The sequence below is a fragment of the Geotrypetes seraphini genome, chromosome 16, assembly GCF_902459505.1.
Source record: "Geotrypetes seraphini chromosome 16, aGeoSer1.1, whole genome shotgun sequence".
Classification (NCBI taxonomy): Eukaryota; Metazoa; Chordata; class Amphibia; order Gymnophiona; family Dermophiidae; genus Geotrypetes; species Geotrypetes seraphini.
In genome coordinates this window covers 31,116,146-31,138,242 of record NC_047099.1, presented here as the reverse complement: position 1 = coordinate 31,138,242, position 22,097 = coordinate 31,116,146, and the positions used below count along the sequence as shown (strand labels likewise).

General features: G+C 44.6%; 1 protein-coding gene across 1 annotated transcript; it reads right to left on the bottom strand.

Moving 5' to 3' along the window:
* Positions 1 to 954: 954 nt before the first annotated feature.
* On the bottom strand, positions 955 to 12,498 carry MEPCE (methylphosphate capping enzyme). Its single transcript, XM_033924652.1, has 4 exons — positions 10,596 to 12,498; positions 6,854 to 7,072; positions 3,058 to 3,184; positions 955 to 2,152 (listed from the first exon to the last, which is right to left on the bottom strand). The coding sequence occupies exons 1-4, from the start codon at positions 11,607 to 11,609 to the stop codon at positions 2,097 to 2,099; spliced, it is 1,416 nt and encodes a 471-aa protein (XP_033780543.1). The 5' UTR covers positions 11,610 to 12,498; the 3' UTR covers positions 955 to 2,096.
* Between the last annotated feature and the right edge of the window lie 9,599 nt (positions 12,499 to 22,097).

The window sequence follows — 22,097 nt, the reverse complement described above, 5'->3', positions numbered from 1 at the left end:
TGGTAAAGAACATTTACTAAAAACAATCAGCCTCATACAGTTTAAGTCCAGGCAGTAGTATTCCCATTTAGTTATGGCTGCTGCTTCCCCACCCCCCCAGCTCAGGGGGCCCAAAAGTCCATCGGGCCACACTGATTGGTTTTTTTTTAAAGACTATTTAAGCCATAAAAACATGATGGCAGATTAAGGCCAAATGGCCCATCTAGTTTGATCAGCAGCATCCACTATCTCCTTTCCCTAAGAGATCCAGCGGGGGTGCCTGCCCCACGCTTTCTTGAATTTAGACAGTGTCTATGCCACACGTCTACCACCCTTTCTTTAAAAAAAGCATTGCCTTAGATTCCTCCTGAGCCTATCGCTTAAAACCATACGCACTGTGAAAGTCTTAAGGCAGATCCAATACACGCGCAGGAAGGAGAGGCTAAGCAAGGAGTGGAATAATACAGAACAGCACAAAATGCAACGAGTGGTCCGACACCTATGAATGTGCTGTAAATTCTAGATATTTATATCAACATTTCAAAACCGATCGCTGCTAGCGAACCCCGATCTAATAAGCAGCAAGAAAATCTAAGCTAGGCACAGCTGCTAAGTTTCTGAAACTTAAGAAGGAAAAAAAAAAGGGGGGGAGATGGGACAAGGACAGTAAAACTTCATGACCTTGTTATAGACCTAGAGGAAGGCATAATCTAATCCTGAAACCCTCCTATTGAAAGGACACATCCACACAGCTGCAATTTCACAGCATCTCCTTTCATGGAAAACACGGTGAAGTTGGATTTTGGGGGGGATGCAAATCTGGCCAGGGATAGCCCAGACACACACTCACTTCACCCAAAATGTCACTCGACTAATCACAGATTAACCTACGGCTCAGGTATCCCTATTACAAAGGCAGAAAAGTATAAGTTAAGTCAAAATGTAGTATACTGTAGTTAAAATAATAAAAAGGGGAAAAAACAAAACAATCTTTATTATTTAGAGTGCAGAACACAGATTCACCTTTGTTTCCCAGCAGAGGTTAACTGCAAGCTGTGCATCCCTGACAAGGCCCATTTATGAGTACAGAAACCTTTACCCCACCCCAGATTGCATTAAAGACTGACTTTTAACATGGCTGTGTTGTTTTCCCTCTCCCCCTTAGCCAGCTGCTATCCAGCATTATGGTGGGGGAAAAATCTGGTCCTTGAGTACTCTCAAAGAAGGTGACAGGGGGGGGGGGTATCATTCACCCATCCAGCACAAGAAATCATTGTACACAGCTTAGGGTAACATTACATGGCTGTGGCATCCGCTGTTAATATCAGGGCAGTCTAGGGCACAACCCTAGGTAGACCTCCCTCTTCCCTACTGAAAAATCTTTTACACCATTAGAAAATATTTCAATCCGTTTTCTCCCCGTCCCCTTTCATCTAGTAAAAACTGAGGGGCACAGCCCCACTCCCAGATCCTTCCTCACTTTCCGCATATATGGCTTTGAGGGAAGGTGACAAGGTATGCTGTGTCTCAACTGGTATTAACAGTCCACACGGAGACTTTGTTTTGTCTGTAGATGAGGGAGGGGACAGGATCAGCTTTTGACAAAGGGTAGACAAAACCTCTGCTGAGCATGTAAAAAAGCCAGCAGACTCTACTGAATGAAAACCCAAATCTAAAAACAAGTCCTTTTAATAGATTCCAAGATCATCTCTCGAGTGTGTAGCACTGGGGAGGGCACTTTTCCCCACCCCAAAAACTCTTCTGGGAGCTTGTACTCTGACCAGAGATGACATATGTAGTTCATGAGAAACAATAAAAAGTGTGAGTGTACGAGAATTTAGAGGCGAGACGTCGTAACATTCACCCTTATTGTCCCCTTCTGGCCATAGGATTTGATCAACTGTGGCTTCCATGGTGGGCAAAGCAAGTAAGATAGTCAAGCAGTTCCAAAAAGGATCTGATCCCGGCATGAAGTTTTAAGTATGGCCATTATAGTCCTTGAAATGGGAAACCAAGATCACCTCCAGAAGACAGCATGGACAGGCCGAGTCCTGGCTTCTAGAGGCCAGATTAAAATGCAAGCCTGAGAGACTGTTCAGCTGGTCTGATGCCTATCTTCATTTCTCTTCCACTGGTCTGCCCTTGTGGAACGCATATATGGGACGCTGGAAGCCTGGGGAAAAAAAAAATAAATTTTTAACCAACACATTTCTATAAATTTGCTTTTTATCTGTAAGCTGAGTATGGAATAAAGAGCCAAAGCTGCCTCCCCCCAGCCAGGAACGGTCCTGAGGAGCCGTGTGTTCTAGTGACGAGAACCCCCAGGTCTCCCTAAATACACTAAGGCAGGGGTGTCCAATGTCGGTCCTCGAGGGCCGCAATCCAGTCGGGTTTTCAGGATTTCCCCAATGAATATGCATGAGATCTATTTGCATGCACTGCTTTCAATGCATATTCATTGGGGAAATCCTGAAAACCCGACTGGATTGCGGCCCTCGAGGACCGACATTGGACACCCCTGCACTAAGGCATCAGTAAACCTCTACTGTATGAATTAATGCCATATTTTCCCATCCTCCGATCAGCAGACCCCTGTATCTAGTACTATCCCTCCACTGAAAACTCTGGCCTTATGATCTTAGGAGTTACTTATCTTTCATCTACGTGGTAGAATTTATGAGCCATCAGAGGACAATGAAATACCTAATCTACCTAAATCAGTGTAACTCAGTTATTACTGGAAAAGTGTAAGCCCAAGTCAAATCCTTCAAACCAGCCCGACACAATCAAACATCAACAATGCTATACATTGTGTATAGAAACATAGAAAAAGACGGCAGATAAGGGCCGCGGCCCATCTAGTCTGCCCACCCCAATGACCCAATGTCTAGAAAATTACTAGACTGTAAACAGGTGAAAGCAAAAGTTTAAACCTGTTTTTGTTTCTCCACAGTAGCACAGGAGATCTGAAGTAAACTTTCTACTCGCCAAATTTCAGACCCCAATCCCTTGGAGTTCTAAGATAAAGCAGCTTGTAGCTGGAGAACCCAGAACTTCCTCCCTCACCATGAGACTCACCTTTGGAAGAGGTCTGGGGTGTACCCAGCAGCTCATAGCTGGAGAAGCCAACCTCAGAAGATAGCAAGTAGGAGGTGAACTGGTCCGGCTTCAGAGTGATTTGCTGATAGTTCTTGAAAATTGTTTCCTGTCAGGAAATCAAGTGGAGAGATTAAGAGGAAATCAAGGAGAGCAATAGATTTATGGAATGGGCCATTCCAGGTCAAGTAGTCTAGGCTTCCCCACTTTACCATCTCACAAGTTGATGAAACTTTTACTGGAAGTCCAATAAGACATGCAGTGAACATGTGCAAAGTCTTAGAGCAGGATCTCAACTTCTTCCAAAGTTAGGGGCTTCGTTATCAGGGCCACTTTTTTCGTTCCAAGGAAGATGGTGAAAAAACTAACTTTTAGTTCAGGTAGCGGATAGAATAGTTGCTCGACCAAGTTAAAAATCATTTCTAGTGCAACTTTTTGTGTTGAATCCAAATATACCACTCAGATAATTGGTGCATGCTTTGGTACATCACTGGGAGGCCACAAAGTTGATGAAAAAGTGTCATGAATGCGCAGGCAAAATATTTGATACAACATAGCTCCTGAACAGAAAACACAATAGGGGTCAGATTTTCGAACGGGAAGAGATTATGGCCACTTACTGCCCTGTAAGTTTTTAGGCATACAGTCCTTTTAGGAGATAAATCTCTATTATTGTTGAAAAATGTTATGCAAATTTTTACCTATTTTAAATGTCATATCAAAACTGTACATCTTTTAATCTTTCTTTCTTGCACCATTTTTTGAAAGAGCAATTTTATGATTAGAAAACTTACCGAGCCACAGTTTTGAGCTGCTATTTCTAATAGGCCAGAAAGTATAAGGTTTCAACCTGCATTTAAATGTTAAAAAATGGCAAGGCACTGGTTCGTCGCTGGCGCACCTGAGGGAGGAACAGGAGACTTACCCGAAGCCACAGGTCTCGACGGAACAGGCACCGAACCTTTAGTGGAAGAAGGTGATTTCGACGAGGTCGAGGCACCCGCCGAGGCCAGGGTCAAGACCGAGGTTGCGCCGACCGAGGGATCCATGGCCCCCAAAAGGTTGAGGATTTTCGCCCGCCTTCTCTGAAGTGCCCACGGTTGAAGAGAAGCACAGTGCGGGCAGGATTCAGTCCGGTGGTCAGCCCCCAGACACTCGATGCACCAATGATGAGAGTCGGTATTGGAAATAACCCGACCGCACTTAGTAAACCCAGACAAATGCCGGGACATAGGGCCATAACCACCGCCGCGCGAGGTCTGGCGGCCCAGTCCCCAGGTCCACGCAAAATGGAAGTTGAAATCGAAAATTGTTTTTGTTTTGTTGTTTTTTTTTTTTTTTTTTTAAGAAACGCGCCGCACAGCGACTCACTCGATTTCAAAACAAGAAAAGGAGCAAGCTGCAGTGCAAGAGGCATTTAGCGATCGCACAGAGCAGAGGAACAGGGCTTCTGGCTCCACGGAAAACTAAGAACTGAGGCCCACTGAGGAGAAGCGCGCCCTGCATGGTACACGCACAAGCTTGAAGATCTTCAAGCAAGTTTGCTTGCGAGAATGTCCGCTCGAGGCTCTGTAGATGATGTCATCCACATGTTGAGAATATGCTGCCTGCTTGTCCTGGGATAATGGAAATCTGTGGCTAACAACTGTAAATCTTTATTAGGACAAAAAATTAATAATAATAACAATTTTTTAATATACCGTAGGAGCGTGAAGTTCTAACCCACAGTGCTGCTTGATGTGAGAAAAGATGTTGGTGATTACTTTTAAATTTACAACCTCTGACCAGTGGAGAAACAAAGTTTGGGTGTGAGCTTCGCCTATGTCTGTTGGTTGTGAAAGAGAAAAGGTCTGTTTTATATTTAGGAACTAAGCCATAAAGTACCTTGAAGCAAAAACAACCATGTGATCAAAGAACAGTATGGCAGCCGCAGGACATGCGTAGGAGCCTCTGCCCATGGCTTTGCGCAGAGAAATGACTGCGGCTGGGAGGAGGGAGCTGGGCAGAATGTAAACACTCGCCAGAGGGAGGCACGTACTCGGGGAACAGAATGGAGGGAGGGAGAGGGGCGCATTGGGACACCAAAGGGAGAGCAGGACCCCTGTTCAGAAGTACGAGTCCCATGTAAGTTGGATGTTCGTAAAACGGAGAATGCCTTTATTTCCAATCCACCATTAATTGTCATACATGCAAGCAACATTTTGGCAGGGCAGCAGGTTGACAAGTTGAATAAACAGACGATTATGCGCTTTAGTGTCCATTTTGATGGGCCATTTACAAGAATATGTGTAATCAGGGGATGCCATAATCTGAGTTAGCATGGCAAGCCCAACAAACTTAGCTGCACCATGCAATTTCACGCCTCTAGCTCATTTGCATATTATACAATGGTATGCCAAAGATGCCCCTTTTTTTACCACTGTATTATATGAAGGACTGTGGAGTCTGAGTCGGAGGAAATTTTGGGTACCTGGAGTCGGAATCAGAGTCAGAAGTACAAAAACTGAGGAGTCGAGTCGGAGTCAGAACATTTATCTACCGACTCCATTTTTGAACTTGGCATACCAATCACGAGCAATTCTTTCAGCTATAGCACCCACTATATACACAGCACAAATGTTGCAAGCAGATTCTGCGGCCTTAGAACCTTGATTAAAAGCAAAAAGAAGGTGGTGTCGAAAATGCTCATTTCTCTCAACTTGACATTCCATTTTAACAATCTGAAAATTAACCAGTGCTGTGGAGTCTGAGTCGAGGAGTCGGAGGAAATTTCGGGTACCTGGAGTCGGAGTCAGAGTCTGAAGTACAAAAAACTGAGGAGTCTGAGTCGGAACATTTATCTACCGACTCCACAGCCCTGTGTATATGCATGTGAATATAATGCATACATCTGAGACCTAACTTCTGGCCAAAGCAAGGTTGGGTCAAATATGGAACAGAATAGTTTTTGTAGCAAGAAAGATGCTCTCAAGTGATATAAAAAAAAAAAAAAATGGACATGTACAGTTGAGATATTTGCACACAAAAAGTCAAAATTTGTATAAAGCACTAATATAATTTCTTTCTATCATTATTATCTTTGTTTCCAATTGGCTGCAAAGTCTCTTAATGCAAATTCTATGTGCATGTCGTGTCGTGACTTGAATCAAGATACAGGAGTCAAAGTAGACATTAAATTTCTTCTTACATTTTTTGCCTACTTTGCTGGCTCATAAAAGGGGAGGTAAATTAATGCTACATTTCAATCTTTGCACATGAAATCAGTGCCAGGGATTGTATTAATCCATAAAATTTAAGTCCAGGCTTTGTTGGGCTGTAAGTGGCTGGACAAAGTTGCCATTTTGTGTTACGTAGAGCAAGAGACTGACCTATATTTGACAGCCTCTAGGTCTCAAACCAATCCAGCTGAAAATTGTTTTTACATGGTTTCATTTGAGGTTATAGGGAACGTCCACACAAAATTTAATCAATTTGGAGGAGGTCAAGTGGGGATGATTTTCATTATTAACCACTTGACGTGGAATGACCCGGATATCAAAGGTAGGAAAAGATAGGAAATGGTGATTCTTCCAACTCCTAATCCTCTCTAGCTTTCTTTTATTTTAAAGAACAGTCTGCACGTGAAACTGCTGCCCACTTCCTTCCACCCCCACCCCCCCAAAAAATAAAATCCCATTCTGATATGGAGAAAAAGGTATAAGCACTGACCACATAGAGTCCATGATACTTCAGAAGAGAGGAGAGCAGGGGGTTGAATACACAACTCTCAAGAGCTCACCGTCAGCTTTTTCCTCTTGCCGTAGGAAGCCCAGGGTTGAGGCTCTAAGATAAGGACACCCCCTGGATGTAGATGCCTGTAGATTCGCTTGAACATGCGCTTCAGACCCTCGTCTCCCCAGTTCAGATGCACCCACTTGGTCAGGCTGAGGCAAAGAATAACATCAAATTCAGGACTCTGGGTCTCCAGCAGTTCATCTCGCTCCAACACGTAATTACCCTATGGAGAGCAGAGACTTGTTGGAGAAATGTTCCTCTGTCAGGTGCTAAACATGTCAAACAGCAGAGTCAAACCATCAAAACACAGTTTACATCCCAAGGCAGTAGCAGTTGCTGGCAAGAATGAGAGCAGTCAGAGAAATTGCACCCCTTTGCTCTTCTGCAGGATCCAAAGTGTGGATCCTGTTTAATTCCCCCGAGATCTCTGAAGCATGCATCTCCTGCCATTATAAATCCTTTATTCCTCTACCCTCACAAAAATGGAGGCACTACTGTACTGTTTATTACAGTCCTCCCAAACCGTGAAGTCAGATGTCCCACTGAGCCTTGGAGGCTGTATTCGTGATTTAAGCAACTGAAGAGTACGACTGTGGCCAAGGAGATTCCCCAGGTTTAATTCAAACATATCAAAATAGCAGGGAAAAAAAAGAGAAGAGCCCAAAGATAAGGAGAAAGCAGAAGAGAAAAAGCAGCATTTCAAATCTTAGCCCTCTTGCTTAAGGAAACGGAGAAAGGGGAAACCCAGAACACGTCACCTCCTGCTTTACTTCCAGGAAGATAAAGTCCCAGAAACTTGGGTGGATAAAGTAGATATCATCCAGAATACCATTTCAGTTTAATACAGACATTTGAAGTAAACACACAGCCCCTACAACAACCCAAATGAAAGAAAAGTTTAAACAGAATAATCTTCCTTGTCGTCCTTCTCCAGCACCACTTACAGAAGGGTAAACTGAGGCAAGCAAGGTGAAAGGCTTCCTAAGGCAACATCTTGAGCCTCTGGATTAGAACTAAAAGCACAAAAACCCCACTCAAACCAATTTCATGCACTGATGTGGGAAGCAGAGTGTAGTTATAGTAGTGTTGAACGGGTTTAAAAATAAGATCTAACTTATAACCCCCTCTTGAGTCTTATACCATCGGCCATCCTATATACATTTAACTATGTGTGTGGGGGGGGGGTAGGTTAGGTGTGTGGGAGATGCTTGATATTGGGAGCACAGATACGACTCCACATTTGTTTACTTTTAGGAGTGACTGAAATGTTAAGCAAAAGGCTGATGTTGCATTGCAATTTACCTTTGTGATCCTTGAATCAAATAAGCCCCACTCCTCAAAATCATGCTCTGGCCAAAAAAGGTTACTATAGAAATTCAGATCATCCAACAAGAGAGCACACAAAAAGCAAGCAAGTAGATTTAAAGCGAGGGATCCCCTAGATCAGGGGTCAGCAACCTGTGGATCTACAGGCCTGGACCCTTTAATCTCTCTCCCAACTTCACAACCCCCCCTACCTAGGTACCTGGTGGTCCAGTGGGGGTCTTCGTGGCAGGAATGGCCCTCTCGCTCCTGCATCCTCACGGTTGCATTCTAAAATGGTTGTCACCACCTTTCAGGGCATTTCCTGTAGTGTTGCGAGCTGCTGCGAGAGGTCGCAGCAGCCATTTTAGGAGGCAGGATCGAGGGGGGCCGTACTCCTGCCACGAAGACCACCAGGTACCCGACTAGGCGTAGGAGGTGCGGGATTCAAAGGGAGATTAAAAGGTCAGGGCCTGGAGAGGGTAAAGAACCTTTGGCTAGGGGTTGGGAGGGAAGAAAGAGGGGAGAGAAGTTAGACCTTGGGAAAGGAAAAGAGTGAGAACCCTGGAATATCTCAAACTCCCTTCTCTACCCATTAAGGCTCTTCGTAAATCTTGGGTCAAATTTTTTTTACTATGATGAAACGAGTTTCAAACCTCTGGTGACTAGGATTCTTATGACCATTATAGAGCTAAGAAAATTGAACATTAGATGTAATAAGCCTCAAGTTAGAACACACACACTAAAATGCACTTGCTCCAGAGACATGCAAACCGTAAACATTAAAGCATGCCTGCTGACAAAAAAGTTAGTATTCTTCCCCACCTATCTTGAAGAACTTGTTAGGAAGCCTCAAAGTACAGCCAGTTAACCTGGTCCACTCACTCTGCCCCTGCTACTCCCCATATGAGGCCAAAAGTAAAATTTATTTCACACACACCCCAGGAACAATTCCCAGCTCAGTGGGTTTGCATGCTAACATGGGTAGATTCCCTTCACCCCTATTAAGCAACTATATTAGTGCGTAAGAAAGGATACAACAGCAGTATCATATTCCAGCCTCATTCCTTAAGCCAGCTATTAATCACCTGACTATCTGATTACTATGTTTAGTAATTTCACAGGGGTTATGTTTAGTTTTTCTGATCTGGAAATGGGGCCCAGTGACTAGAGGCCAAGTCAAGCGCTACATCTGTGTCACTTGGCCTCTCTGTGCTGAAGCCCTCCATTCGCAGCAAGTTTAAAGTGCAGCCACATCACCTACCTTGGAAACGGGGAAGAGAAAGCGGGAAGAGCTTCTTGTGAACATTTGACACAAATGTTCTTTCAAAACAAGTCCTAATGCACTTAGCTCTACCAAGTGAAGCCAGAGTAAAAGTTGCCCTATGTATGCAAATGTTTTATTATGAATTTATACTATAACATTTTATTGAAGGAATCAAATAAACAATAATATGATACAAAAAGTCATTCATTACAATCAAATTCATAATAAAACATTTAGATATATTAAAATATATTTTGGAGGAATGATAAAATGTTTATGCAAAGGTTTTATTGTGAATTTGATTGTAAAGAATGTCTTTTTGTATCATATTGTTGTATATTTGTTTGATTCCTTCAATAAAATGTTATAACATAAAACATTTGCATACACATTTTTTCATTCCTCCAACATATATTTTAATATATGTAAACTATTTTTCCCTATATCCCCCCTTATTACTTTATATATATTAAAATCATCATACCTATTTCCCTCCCTACCCTAGAATGAAAGGTGACATAATGAATATCTCTTTGTATGATATTATTGTATATTTATTTGATTCCTTCAATAAAATGTTTTTTTTTTTGTTTTGTTTTTTAACAAGACTTATTCATATATTTTGTTTAGAATTATAGGAGTTTAAGCACAATTAATTTATAACAGTTTTGAACTCAATTAAACAATGTTTTACCATGAATTCAACTGTAAAGAACATCCTCCTACATCACATTTTTCATTTGCATAAACATTTTATCATTCCTTCAACATATATTTTAATATATCTACACTATTTTTTCCTATATCCCCTCATTTATGTATATCAAAATCATTCAAATTTCCCTCCCTACCCTAGAATGAAAGGTGACATAAAACATCAAATAATTAATATAAAAAAAATAATTAAATAAATAAATTTTATATCTAATATAAAGTATTAAGAATTAAACTTCTTGCTTTCGAGGATAATTTTTGTATACAAGGATCCCAGATTTTTAAAAATAATCGTGTTCTTTTAGGAAATTTACGAACCTCAAATCAATAAAATGTTATAACAAACAAATTATTTTTAAACCCCTCCCCCCCTAAGTGAACCGGGGCGCCATTGTACCTGCTCACAATGCAACAGCCCCCTCCCCCGTAAGCTCTCCGGGGCGGGGAGGCAGGGGTAGCTCACCTGCACGAAGTAGACGTTGTGCGGGAAGTCGTGGCCATGCGCGTCGGGCTCTCCTCCTCCTCCTCCGGGCTGCAAGGGCGGGGCGGCGATGGGCCCCCGGCACGCGGCCAGGGCCTGCGGGAAGGCGGCGGCGCTCGCGGGGCGCCGCTCCTGGCCCTGCTCGCGGCGCAGGTTGCGGCGCGCGCAGCGCACCAGCGCCGGGTCGATGTCGAGGCCGAGCAGGCGGGCGGGCCGCAGGGCGCGCGCCAGGCTGAGCGCGAGGCGGCCCTCGTTGCAGCCCAGGTCGAGCAAGGCGCGCCCGCGGATCCAGTGGGGCCGCTGCGCGAGGAGGCGCAGGCGCGGGTCCTCGCTGCGGGCGGGCGTGCGGTAGCCGTAGTAGCGCCGGTAGTTGCCGTACTGGAAGCGGGACGAGGACGAGGCGCGGGGGTCGGAGGGCGGCGGAGGGGGCGGCAGCGGCGGCGGCTGCGAGTGCCGGTGCGGGCGGTGGCGCTTGCGGCTCCGGCCCGGCCCAGGGTCGCTGCCCGGGTCGCAGGTCAGGCAGAGCGGGTCGGTGATGTCGCGGGGCCGCAGGATGCGCACGGCCGGGTCCCGGCTCGCGGAGGAGGCGGGCGGGGGAGGCGGCGGAGGCAGCGGCGGCGGGGGGGCCGGCGACGAGCGCTGGGGGCCGCCCGAGGGCTCCGGGCTGGCGGCGTTCAGCGCCCGGTTCACCTCCTCGTCCAGGAGGCTGTTCAGGTTCAGCGGGTCGAATATGTTTCCGCCCAGCAAGAAGTTGCACGGCAGCACCGGCTCGCAGTCCGACGTGGCCCGGCGCCGCCGCGGCCCGCCCCGCGCGCAGCCCGCCGGCCCCCCTCCCCCGCCCGTGAAGCTGCTCCGGCGGCGCTGGGGGGCAGCGGCGCCCGCGCGCAAGCCGTTCCGCGGGCCCCGGGGGACGGGCGCGGAGGGCTTGGAGAGAGGAGGCGGGGGCGGAGGAGCCAGGAAGGAGGGAGCGGGGGCCACCCCTCCCGGGGAAGACATGCCTGCGGGGGGGGGGACTCAGGTGGGACTTACGTGCGGGTCTCGAGCAGACGACGATCGGAACCAGCCGCTCCAACTCGCTTACCCCCTGCGGCCCGAGCCGAGCCTGTGCGGACGGGGACCGCGGCCTCCCATTGCCCCGCCCCCTTTACTTCGTCACAATCGGACCGAACCGCGTCAGCAAACCGCTCGAACCCGGGCAACTTAAAAAAAACCACCTTCCCCGCGCTTCCCCCCCCCAAAAAAAAAAAAAAGCCACGTGAGGCTGCGCGCGCAGCAAATGCACCCCGCCCACTGCCTCAAGGAGCCCCACTTCCCTTCATTACCATATGTCAACTCCGCGCATGACGTCACCAGACCTTAACGGAGCCGGGATGGGGGGGGGGTGGAAATGGGCTTTTTTCCAACAAAAATAAAACGCACTTGAGTTATTCAGGGGATCGTTACACGTGACAGGACATTAAACATAGGCCTATCCTTTCCGAATAACGCTCTGGAAGACTTCCTCGCAGCCTTTTTACAAAAGCTTTCTTTTTGTGATAAAATATAACACAAATGACGTCACTCTACGACTCCTATATAAGAAGTTATATTGACGATCCCTCTTAAAAGTAAACCCCACCTTTTATTTGCAACGCCGCGATACCATCCCTCTAGTTACCCTACTTTTCTATACGGGAAAAGTAAAGTTCGATTACCACGCCTTCTTCCGCGTCAGAAATTGTTTCTATTAAAGAGACCGCCCCCTTCAACGACACAACCTGCCTTGCGCATGCGCATCCTCCGCAGCCGCCCCCCTTGCCAACTGTTCTATGGAAGCGAGGAACTCCTAACCTCAAGCTCCACACTCGGAGACCATCTCGCGCGCTCTGCTTTCTCGCGGCAGCTCTGCGTGCTATATATATAGGGAGCGCGCAGGCTCCTGGGTGTTGGGGCAAGGGGAAGAAGGGGCGGAGCAAATGCTCCTCTAGCCCATCCGAGAGCAAGATGCTGTGAAGAAGCACCGCCCCAGATGTCCTCTTAACCAATCAGAAACCGATAAGGGTGGAACCTGAGCGTGATTGCAAAGGAGGAGAAAATATGGACCTTTAGGGTTCGTCCATAAAGTTGCCTGTATTTTGAGCGCTCAAAAACATGCTGCCTGTACTTTTCTAGCGACAAAAAAAGATGTTTTCTTTGCAATGGTAAGGAAAATAGTCGAGAAAAATTAAGGTTATTTCCTCTAGGTAGATCATACAACACCTAAAGCTTAACACGCGATAAAGTGACGACACAAAAATTCACCTTGCCATAGCACTCAGAATTAAAAGCAGCAGCGTGTTTTTTTGCATTGAAACATAAATATATATGCATTCGTTAATAAAAATCTGCTCCTTAACTAAAGAAAGGAAGATACCCAGGCAGGTCACGTGACAAGGGAAAGGGCTTTCTTGGGGGCTTCTTTGAGTTGTAGGGATTTTTTTTTTTTTAAGGCAAAGCTAAAGACGTCAACTTGACGTTCAGCGCTCGCGAAGGCGGACAGGGGATTGGGTGAAAGGGGATGAGATCATTTGCTGAGTTCAGAATGAGGAGGAGGGAAAAAAATGACTGAGCCAATCTTACTTTGCACCCCATGGCATCTATGGAGTTGTAGTTCCACTTTTTCTAATTAAAGAGGGAACTACAAGCACAGAACCACAGCAATAAATAATTCCACCTAAATCTGTGCCTAATACTAGAATCTAGGTACTGACGTTGTTCCTCTTGTAATCAAAATTTACAAAAAAGATTAGGGTGGAAAGAACCTAAGGCAGTGATGGTCCTAAACAGCATCTATTGTACATAAAGTTTAAAGGAGAGTTACTAGGTTCCTAGAGGACAAAGGGATTGAGGAGTATAGATAGGTGTAGACATGGGTTGTAGGGATAGGAGTAGAGGTAAGTTACAGGAATAGGAGTAGAGATAGGCTATAGAGCTAGACAGGGACCACTGCTCAGGCAATGGGCCGCCGCGCGAGCGGACCGCTGGGCGAGATGGACCTCTGGTCTGCCTCAGCGGAGGCAACTTCTTATGTTCTAACATTCAGGGCAGGATTAAACCATAGTCAAAATAGGCATGTGCCTAGGACCCAAATATTTATGAGGGGCCCTTTGAAATGGATTTATTCAATAGCTCTATAAACAACACCTAAACCTATTATACACCAGCAATCACTTTGTGGAGGAGGAAAAAGATTTCATGCCTTCAAGACTGAAACCATAGTATACCAGTTCAGATAATGTGAAAGGAGGTTTTGGGGACTAATGAGAGACTGGAACCATCTCAGACATAAGTTGAATTGGATGTATGTATCTGTTTCTCATCTTTTAAACTAGGGGAAGGCCGACAGTCGCTCTCAAAAGCAGGTTACAGAACAAGATATTTTTAAAACACATCATCTCTATTACTACTATTAATTATTTCTGTAGCACTACCAGCTGTATACAGTACTGTACAGAGTTACAAAGAAGGCAGTACTTGCTCAAAAGAACTTACAATCTAGACAGACAAACAGGATGTAATGGATACAGTTACAGGGAACGGTTAATCTGCTGGCTGGGCTGGTGGATAGGGCTATGGATTTGAAGGCTATATCAAAAAGGTGGGTTTTCAGTCTGCTTGTAAACAAGGGCAGGGGCTTGGCGAACAAACTCGGGTAATTTATTCCATGCATAGGGGGCAGCTTGGATCTATTTTTAAAGAAAAGTTTTAGTATCCAATCCTTGTCTGGAGCCAAGACCACAGACAGCAAGAGAGTGGCTGGAACAGCCAATTCTCTATCCGATTGTTCCAGTATTGAGGAAATGTCCAATGGTCTATCCCGGGATTCCTCAACATTTTCTTCTTCTTTGGATTGGGGTTTGGCAGGAAGATAATATACTCTTGTAAGAGGAGGTAAAGAGCTTTCAGGAATTTCCAATATTTCCATAAAGTAACGTTTCACCATTTCTCGAGGAAAAGTTGATAAGATCTTAGGAAAATTTATAAATCTCAAATTGTTAGCTCGACCATTGTTCTCCAGAGCTTCCAATTTCCTCCTAAGAATTACATTATCTTTAACCAACAAGTCTTGATTATGTTTTAGCGATATTAGCTCTTTACTTGTGTTTTGTGTCTCTATTTTTAACTGAGATATCCTTGTTTTATCAATTTTATTTCTCCTTTCTGTTCTTTCAATTCTTTGCCAAATTTTTAATTTGAGGATTTAAGGAGTTCCCTAAATTCACTACCAAGTCACACAATGCTTCAAGTGTGGGGGTTTAGTAGGAGAAAAAAGATGTACTTGTGCAGTATGAGACTGTTCTGAGATTAGATTTACCTCAATGAAGTCTTGTACTCCCCTGACCTCAGTTGTCCCGGTCGCAGGTCCTGGCAGAGAGAGCATGTCACTATGAGTTGTTTCAATCGGCAAGCTTTCCATTACACTGGCCTCTGGAGACAAGAGAGCTACCTCTTCGGGTGCATTCTGGTCCCGTGGAGAGCTAGCTACCTGTGCTTCAGTTGAAGGGGTGGCGTCCTGATGGTGAGGCTGAGAGTAACATCGAGCCCTGAGGTTTTCACCACCGCACTACTCCCCGGCAGTGTCCCAAGCAGGCTGGCTCCCGATGCTTCCTGCTCCTGTTGTAGACGCCGAAGAGGATCATCGATCGTTACCGAAGGGGCTATTTATCGCGGGAGGCACCACCAGCGTTCTTGCCCCGTCTCTTCGACATAATTGTTGCAGGTAAAATTGAGTCTCAGCGGCATCCTCACTGCAGCAGAGATACAGCGGCCATCTTGGATCCTGTCTCTGAGTCAAGGGAAATCTTGTCTTACCAGTCTACTGCATTACTTTGAAGAGGTGAATGAACATGTGGATAAAGTTGAACTGGTTGATAATGTGTATTTGGATTTTCAAAAAGCATTTGACCCTTATTCATCCTGTTTGTCTTTTAATTGGATTGTAAGCTCTATTGAGCAGGGATTGTCTCTTACATATTTAATATATAGCATACATCTTGCAGCACTATAGAAATAATAAGTATTAGTAATAGTCAAATATAAACAATGATCCCCATTTTTTGGACCATTTCTTTTGCCCAAAAATCTAGGTTTATATTCGAGTATATACAGTATGTAGACAAAAGTTAAACTGAACTGCCAAGAGGCCAGTCTCTACAATGCAACACCACAGAAACAGTGACACGTGTCCCCTAACCATTATTAAGTTGGTCTTGGGAAAATCCACTACTTATTTATGAGATAAACAATATAAAATCTGTTTTTACTTTTTTGGTGGATCTTGCCAGGTATTTGTGACCTTGACTGGCCACTGTTGGAAACAGGATACTGGACTTTATGAACCTTCAGTCCCTCCCAGTGTTGCTTATGTTCATATTTTCATTTCAGTCTCGTACGAATTAAGAGAATATAAGAGCATATGAACATAAGCAACACTGGGAGAGACTGAAGGTTCATAAAGTCCAGTATCCTGTTTCCAACAGTGGCCAATCTAGGTCAAGGGAGCGAGGCAGGGCAGGGCTCCCAGACTTACAAAATGTCCATTGGAACCTGTGTCATGGGTCTGTAAAAAACAAACCGCTCCACCTAACATGAAAATGAACACTCAATCTTTGTCTTCTTACTTTCAAACATGTGCTTTCAATAGGAGTCCACAACAATAAACTTTTTAAATTGTGATGGCTATTAAAGTGGAGAGCTTATAACTACCTCAGTGGCTATGTTGTCAATAATTTGTCATGGGAATCCCTGTGCCAAATATATAAACTTGAACGTATGAGAGCATTACAGTTGGGATATTAAGAGAAATTTAAGGATGTTTGGGACCCATTGACAATTTTGTAAAGATTGATTATTGGTTTTAGCCCTTTAGTTATACACATCCAGGATGGTGGGGGGGGGGGGGAGGTAATTAATTTATTATTTGATTTGAAGGTTGATTGTTTTGAACATTTGCATTATATTGAGTGTTTTTAGGAAGGGTGGGGAGGGGGAGGGGGTTATGTATTTATTGTATCACTAGCTGATGCCCCGGCGTAGCACGGGTATTTAATTATAGCAATAACACTGTAAATGGATTCAAATAAAGATACTTTATAGTGGTGAATGAAATTATTTTTTTACAGCTTTATAAAAAGTACAATATTCAAATTATAATGTGAAATATTTGACAAAATGAATACAATACAACTAACAGAAAACTTGATTATAAACAACATTTTTAGTTTCACCTCCAGGAGCAAGAACATATAAATTCTTGGGTGAACCTACCCTTGAGCAAGCAACATAGAGTTGACCATGGGAAAAACAGGGGGATCTTAAATCCACTCCACAGTATGTAATAGTCTGTCCCTGTGATTTGTTGATTGTGATAGAGAATGCAAGTATCACTGGAATTTGCAATCTCTTAAACTGAAAAGGAAGATGTGTAGCAAGTTTCGTTCAAATCGGGCAAGCCGTTTTTGCGTTTGCAGCTTTTTACATTTTTGCCATTGACATGAATGGGTGAAATCTGATTGTCTGTTTGTAGCTCCGCCCACGTGTGCAGGAGGGCCGCGAGACCCCCAGAACATATCACCCCAGGTAGTGAGGGATCTGCATACCAAGTTTCAGTCAAATCGGGCAAGCCGTTTTTGCGTTGGCAGCTTTTTACATTTTAGCCATTGACATGAATGGTAGAAATATGATTTTCAGTTTGTAGCTCCGCCCATGTGTGCAGGTGGGCCGCGAGACCCCAAGAACATATCACCCCAGGTAGTGAGGGATCTGCATACCAAGCTTCGTTCAAATCGGGCAAGCCGTTTTTGCGTTGGCAGCTTTTTACATTTTAGCCATTGACATGAATGGTAGAAATATGATTTTCAGTTTGTAGCTCCGCCCACGTGTGCAGGTGGGTCGCGAGACCCCCAGAACATATCACCCCAGGTAGTGAGGGATCTGCATACCAAGTTTCGTTCAAATCGGTCAAGCCGTTTTTGCGTGATCGCGGCACATACATACATACCTCCGATTTTATATATATAGATTTGAAGGAAGTGAGTGCTGTCTTTAATGTTGATTGATAATATCTTGCACTTTGTGCTGGTTTTAAAATGAACAAAAATTTAAAAATAAATAAATAATTTGTCATGGGAAGTGTTCCAGATCAACAAAATCACTTATCTCAAGTCTTTTCCTCAAATGTTCACCTTGTAAACTGGTAAACATATCCCTATTTCCTCCCGCTTCCCAGTCGAGCTACATCAGGGGGAGAACCTCAAGTTTCTTTATCCCACATAATGGCAGAAACACAGAAATTGTTTCAAAGATGGTCACGGCTCCTATTCAGATGCCAAACTTTTGAGGCACCACACAATGACATCATCCCAAATTGTTCATTAAACACCATCATCAACTTTATAGCACACCTCATCACAGTGTGTGTCCGTAGTGTAGCTGTCCAATTGCTATCATGTCTTAGAATATTATATAAATCTCCTTATTTATCCGTTAAGATTGCTTACAAAAATGCATATCTAATGGGAGCTTCAATTACAGACTCATTTTTCTCCTGATCATAAAAATATGATTAAAAATCATCCCAGATTTCAAATTGTAATCTCATTTTTCAAATCATGAAAATAAATATATGTACAAGCCATCTCAATAATGTTAAAAAAATGGTTGCCACTCATTAACTGTATTCAATCCAAAAGGCTGTAATTTATTTAAACGAAAGATCCATTGCCATAATCTCTTCTGACCCACGGAACGGCACATGGGCATTTTAAGATATAGACCAGGGTTTTTCAACCTTTTTACACCTATGGACCGGCAGAAATAAAAGAATTATTCTGTGGACCGGCAACGGTCCGTGGACCGGCGGTTGAAGAACACGGGGCTAAGTCGTGAGCCAGACCCTGCCATCTCTACCCAATCTCCACCCCAGACCCCGCCCCCATAATAGTACTAATTGCACCTTGCACATCCCGTGCCTCATCTGGAAGCCTTCCCTCTGACGTTGCGACGTCAGAGAGGCTTCCGGTTCAGGCGCAGGATGCCCGTAAGAGCCGCTGCCCGTGGCTTTGTGCACTGAATCAGTGAGGAAGAGGGAGCCGACTGGAAGATAACGCCGCATCGATCGCACCGTGGACCAGCGGTTGAAGAATACTGTTTGGGGCCTGATGCACATGCTGGCCCTGTGGACCGGCACTGGTCCATGGACCGGTGGTTGAAGAACACTGATATATACCACATTATTGGACTGACAAGATGTGTTGTGTCTGAATGTATAATCTCTTCCTGAGTTAGAATCTGTAAAACTAGTGGCATTCTCCCTCACAAGTAACAATTATATCATTAAATCTTATCCCTGACCACACCCTCCCCACCCTATCTGCCTCAAGGAGACTACCAGACACAGAGTATTCACATACATAACACTAATACAGGTACAAAATCATACTTTTGGCCATGGGTATTAATGTACTCCAGAAGAGCTCCAGAAGTAATGTCAGAAATTCCATAGCGATTCCATATCTTTTACTTTATCTTTGAACAAATTATCTTCATGGCAGGGAAATTACAAAGGCCAGGATTCTCAAAAACTTGCATTAAAAAGCAACACTTAGCTAACACAGCCGTTTTGATACCGAATCTAAAAAAATAGTGCGTGCAAATGAGGTCAGCGGACAGCAGTGAAAATTTGCATGTGCCTATTGCTGGTGATAGCGATGGGCACATGCACAGAAAAATATGCTGTAAAAAAACAAAACCAAAAACACAACTATGCCCACACTCTCCCGCTGCCCTAAAATCCCGGCCGCAATCCCCCCTCCCCCCGCAGGAAAGATGCCCACTCTCCTGCAGCACTAAAATCCCCATGCAACCTGACCTGACTGCCCCCACCCCGCAGCGGGATGCCCACTCTCCTCAACTTTCAAGTAATACCCTCTACCACCCCTTCCCCCTTACCTCAACATAGATGAGTCGGAGGGATGAGGACACCCTCCAACATAGGCCAATAAGAGTCTTGGGCCCCTCCCCAGATGTACTAGGAAGGGTCCTAAGGCTCTGATTGGCACAGATGCCTAAGGCCCCTCCTATGGGGTGTCCAGGCCAATCAGAGCCTTAGGATCCTTCCCGATGCATCTGGGGAGGAGCCTGAGCCTTTGATTGGCCCAAGTTGTTTAAGGCCCCTCCCATCTGTATCTGGGATACAGAGGGAGGAGCCTAAAGCTCTGATTGGCTCAGACTCCTAAGGCCTCTCCCCTTGGGAGGGGCCTTAGGCACCTGAGCTCATCAGGGCCTTAGGCCCCTCCCTGTGCATCACATGATGCATCAGGAAGGGGAAGGCCTGCCATTTTCAACGGCGGGCTTAGGAGGAGAGCGAGCATCTCTCCTGTTCCCAATGCCTGAGAAAGGTACACCGGGGGGGGGGGGGGGGTCAGGGGAGCATTCAGTAGCAGAAGGGAGTGGGCATCCCTCCTGCCATTTTTTGAGGGGGCAGGAGGGGGAGTATGCATCTCTCCTTGCTGTTTTTGCTGCCACCGGAGGGGGGGTATTCACTGTGCAGAAGGGAATATGCATCCTTCCTGCTGTTAAGGGGGTGGGGGTGTTTGCTGGGCAGGAGGGAGTGGGCCTCCCTCCTGCTGTTTTTGCTGCTGCTTCGTCAGGGGGTGGATGTCAGGGAGGGCCATCATCCGTAGTGGGGGCTTTCTTTTTTTTAATGAATCTAGCCCTAAGAGTGGCTGCATTATCCTCTGTTCACAGAGATAAAAATGAACATACCCATGAAGGACCTGTGGCTCTGAACCCCTTCTCACACTGCCCAAGCCTGTATGAATGATTAATACATTGCTGTGTTAGGATCAAAGGGCCACATCCCCTACCTTCCACCAGGAGGACATAACAGGACAGCAGTTATATGGGGTTATCTGTCATATACTGTAACTGAGTTGCAGATAACTGGTAGTGTATATCTTATATCCAATTAAAAAAAATATGGACTTCTATTTCAATACTGCAAACCACTCAACATCTGCTTTCAGGAAAATGTTCCATGCACCCACAGAACACTCATAATGCACACATGCTCAAAAAAGCAGCAAACGTAAGACAATAGAATATAAGAAAACCAGATTTTCTCATTCAGATTTATTTCCATTTGTACAATTTAATTTGCCAGTGTTCCTGTTTACATAATTTAATTCATTTATCTGACATTCATTGTTGCATACTTCCCTGCTCTTGCTTAATCTTAACCTCTTTGACTTAAAGTCCCAAGTACATTTTAAATATTTTAAACTTTTTTTGTGGGTTTTTTTTTTAAGCCGTACCATTCTTTGGAAAGGAGTCATGTCCTCTCAGTTTTTATTTTGTTAAAAAATAAAATTTGGTAACACTAATACTTTTACAAAAAAATTTCCTGATAAATAAATAAAGAAAGCAATCCCCCCCATTAAGAAAAATTAAAATTCAGCAACAGTTATATTCTTGTATACAAAGTAAACTTTTCTATACAAAGTTTGGTGCATAATTTTGCTGGATAGCCCCTCTAAGGTTGCATTTCTTAATCGTGCAAGCAGAAGGATTCAAAGACCCTTTTTAAAAAAAATCTGTGTGCATGTTTGTTTATTAAAACAGAATTTATTCTTTTGAGTATGTATATAAATCCTGTCTTTATAGAAAATAATTCAAGGCATTCCTGAACTGTGATTTTATCTCCTCTCTGCACAATGAAATTGCAGGAGAGAAAGCTGTAGCTGCAAATTCAGTGGTCACAAGATGGCGCCATTGTCCTGCAACAGAAATTTAGGGCTTCTCTTACGAAGGTGCGTTAGGGCCTTAACGCGCGGAATGGCGTGGCTATCCGCTACCGCCTCCTTTGTAAAAGGAGCCCTTAATTTCTGGGGAAACTGCATTTCTGATTAACAGAGTACCAAAGGGCCGATGTAATAAGCCATACAGTACACTAAGCTTCAGCACACAGAAGGGCATTTTCAAAAGGATGCCCCAATCAGAACATCCCAAATGTATGTCCATCTCGCATGTATTTTGACGCATTTCCTGTTTCAGAACCTGCGAGATGGATGTCCTTATGCTGGAAATATCCATTTTACAAACTGGAATGTCCAAATTATGAGCAGGGGAAAACAAGGAACATGGACGGTGTCAGGTCAAAAGCGCGCCGGGACAAAGGAACGCCCAGACAATTGAGCGCAGCGCGCGCCGCTCTAAATTACTGTTTTTAGCGCTCTGACGGGGGGGGGGGGCGTGGGGGGAACCCCCCCCCACTTTACTTAATAGAGATCGCGCCACGTTGTGGGGGATGTGGGGGGTTGTAACCCCCCACATTTTACTGAAAACTTCACTTTTTCCCTGTTTTTAGGGAAAAAGTTCAGTCTACAGTAAAATGTGGAGGGTTACAACCCCCCAAACCCCCCCATAACGCCGGCGCGATGTCTATTAAGTAAACTGGGGGGTTCCCCA

Coding starts and splice junctions, on each gene's coding strand:
- MEPCE (XM_033924652.1), bottom strand. CDS start 11,609: ATGTCTTCCCCGGGAGGGGTGGCCCCCGCTCCCTCCTTCCTGGCTCCT. Junction 3,185..6,853: donor GCAAGAGGAAAAAGCTGACG/GTGAGCTCTTGA, acceptor ATTTCCTGACAG/GAAACAATTTTCAAGAACTA. Junction 2,153..3,057: donor ACCCCAGACCTCTTCCAAAG/GTGAGTCTCATG, acceptor TTTTTTCCCCAG/GCTTCCAGCGTCCCATATAT.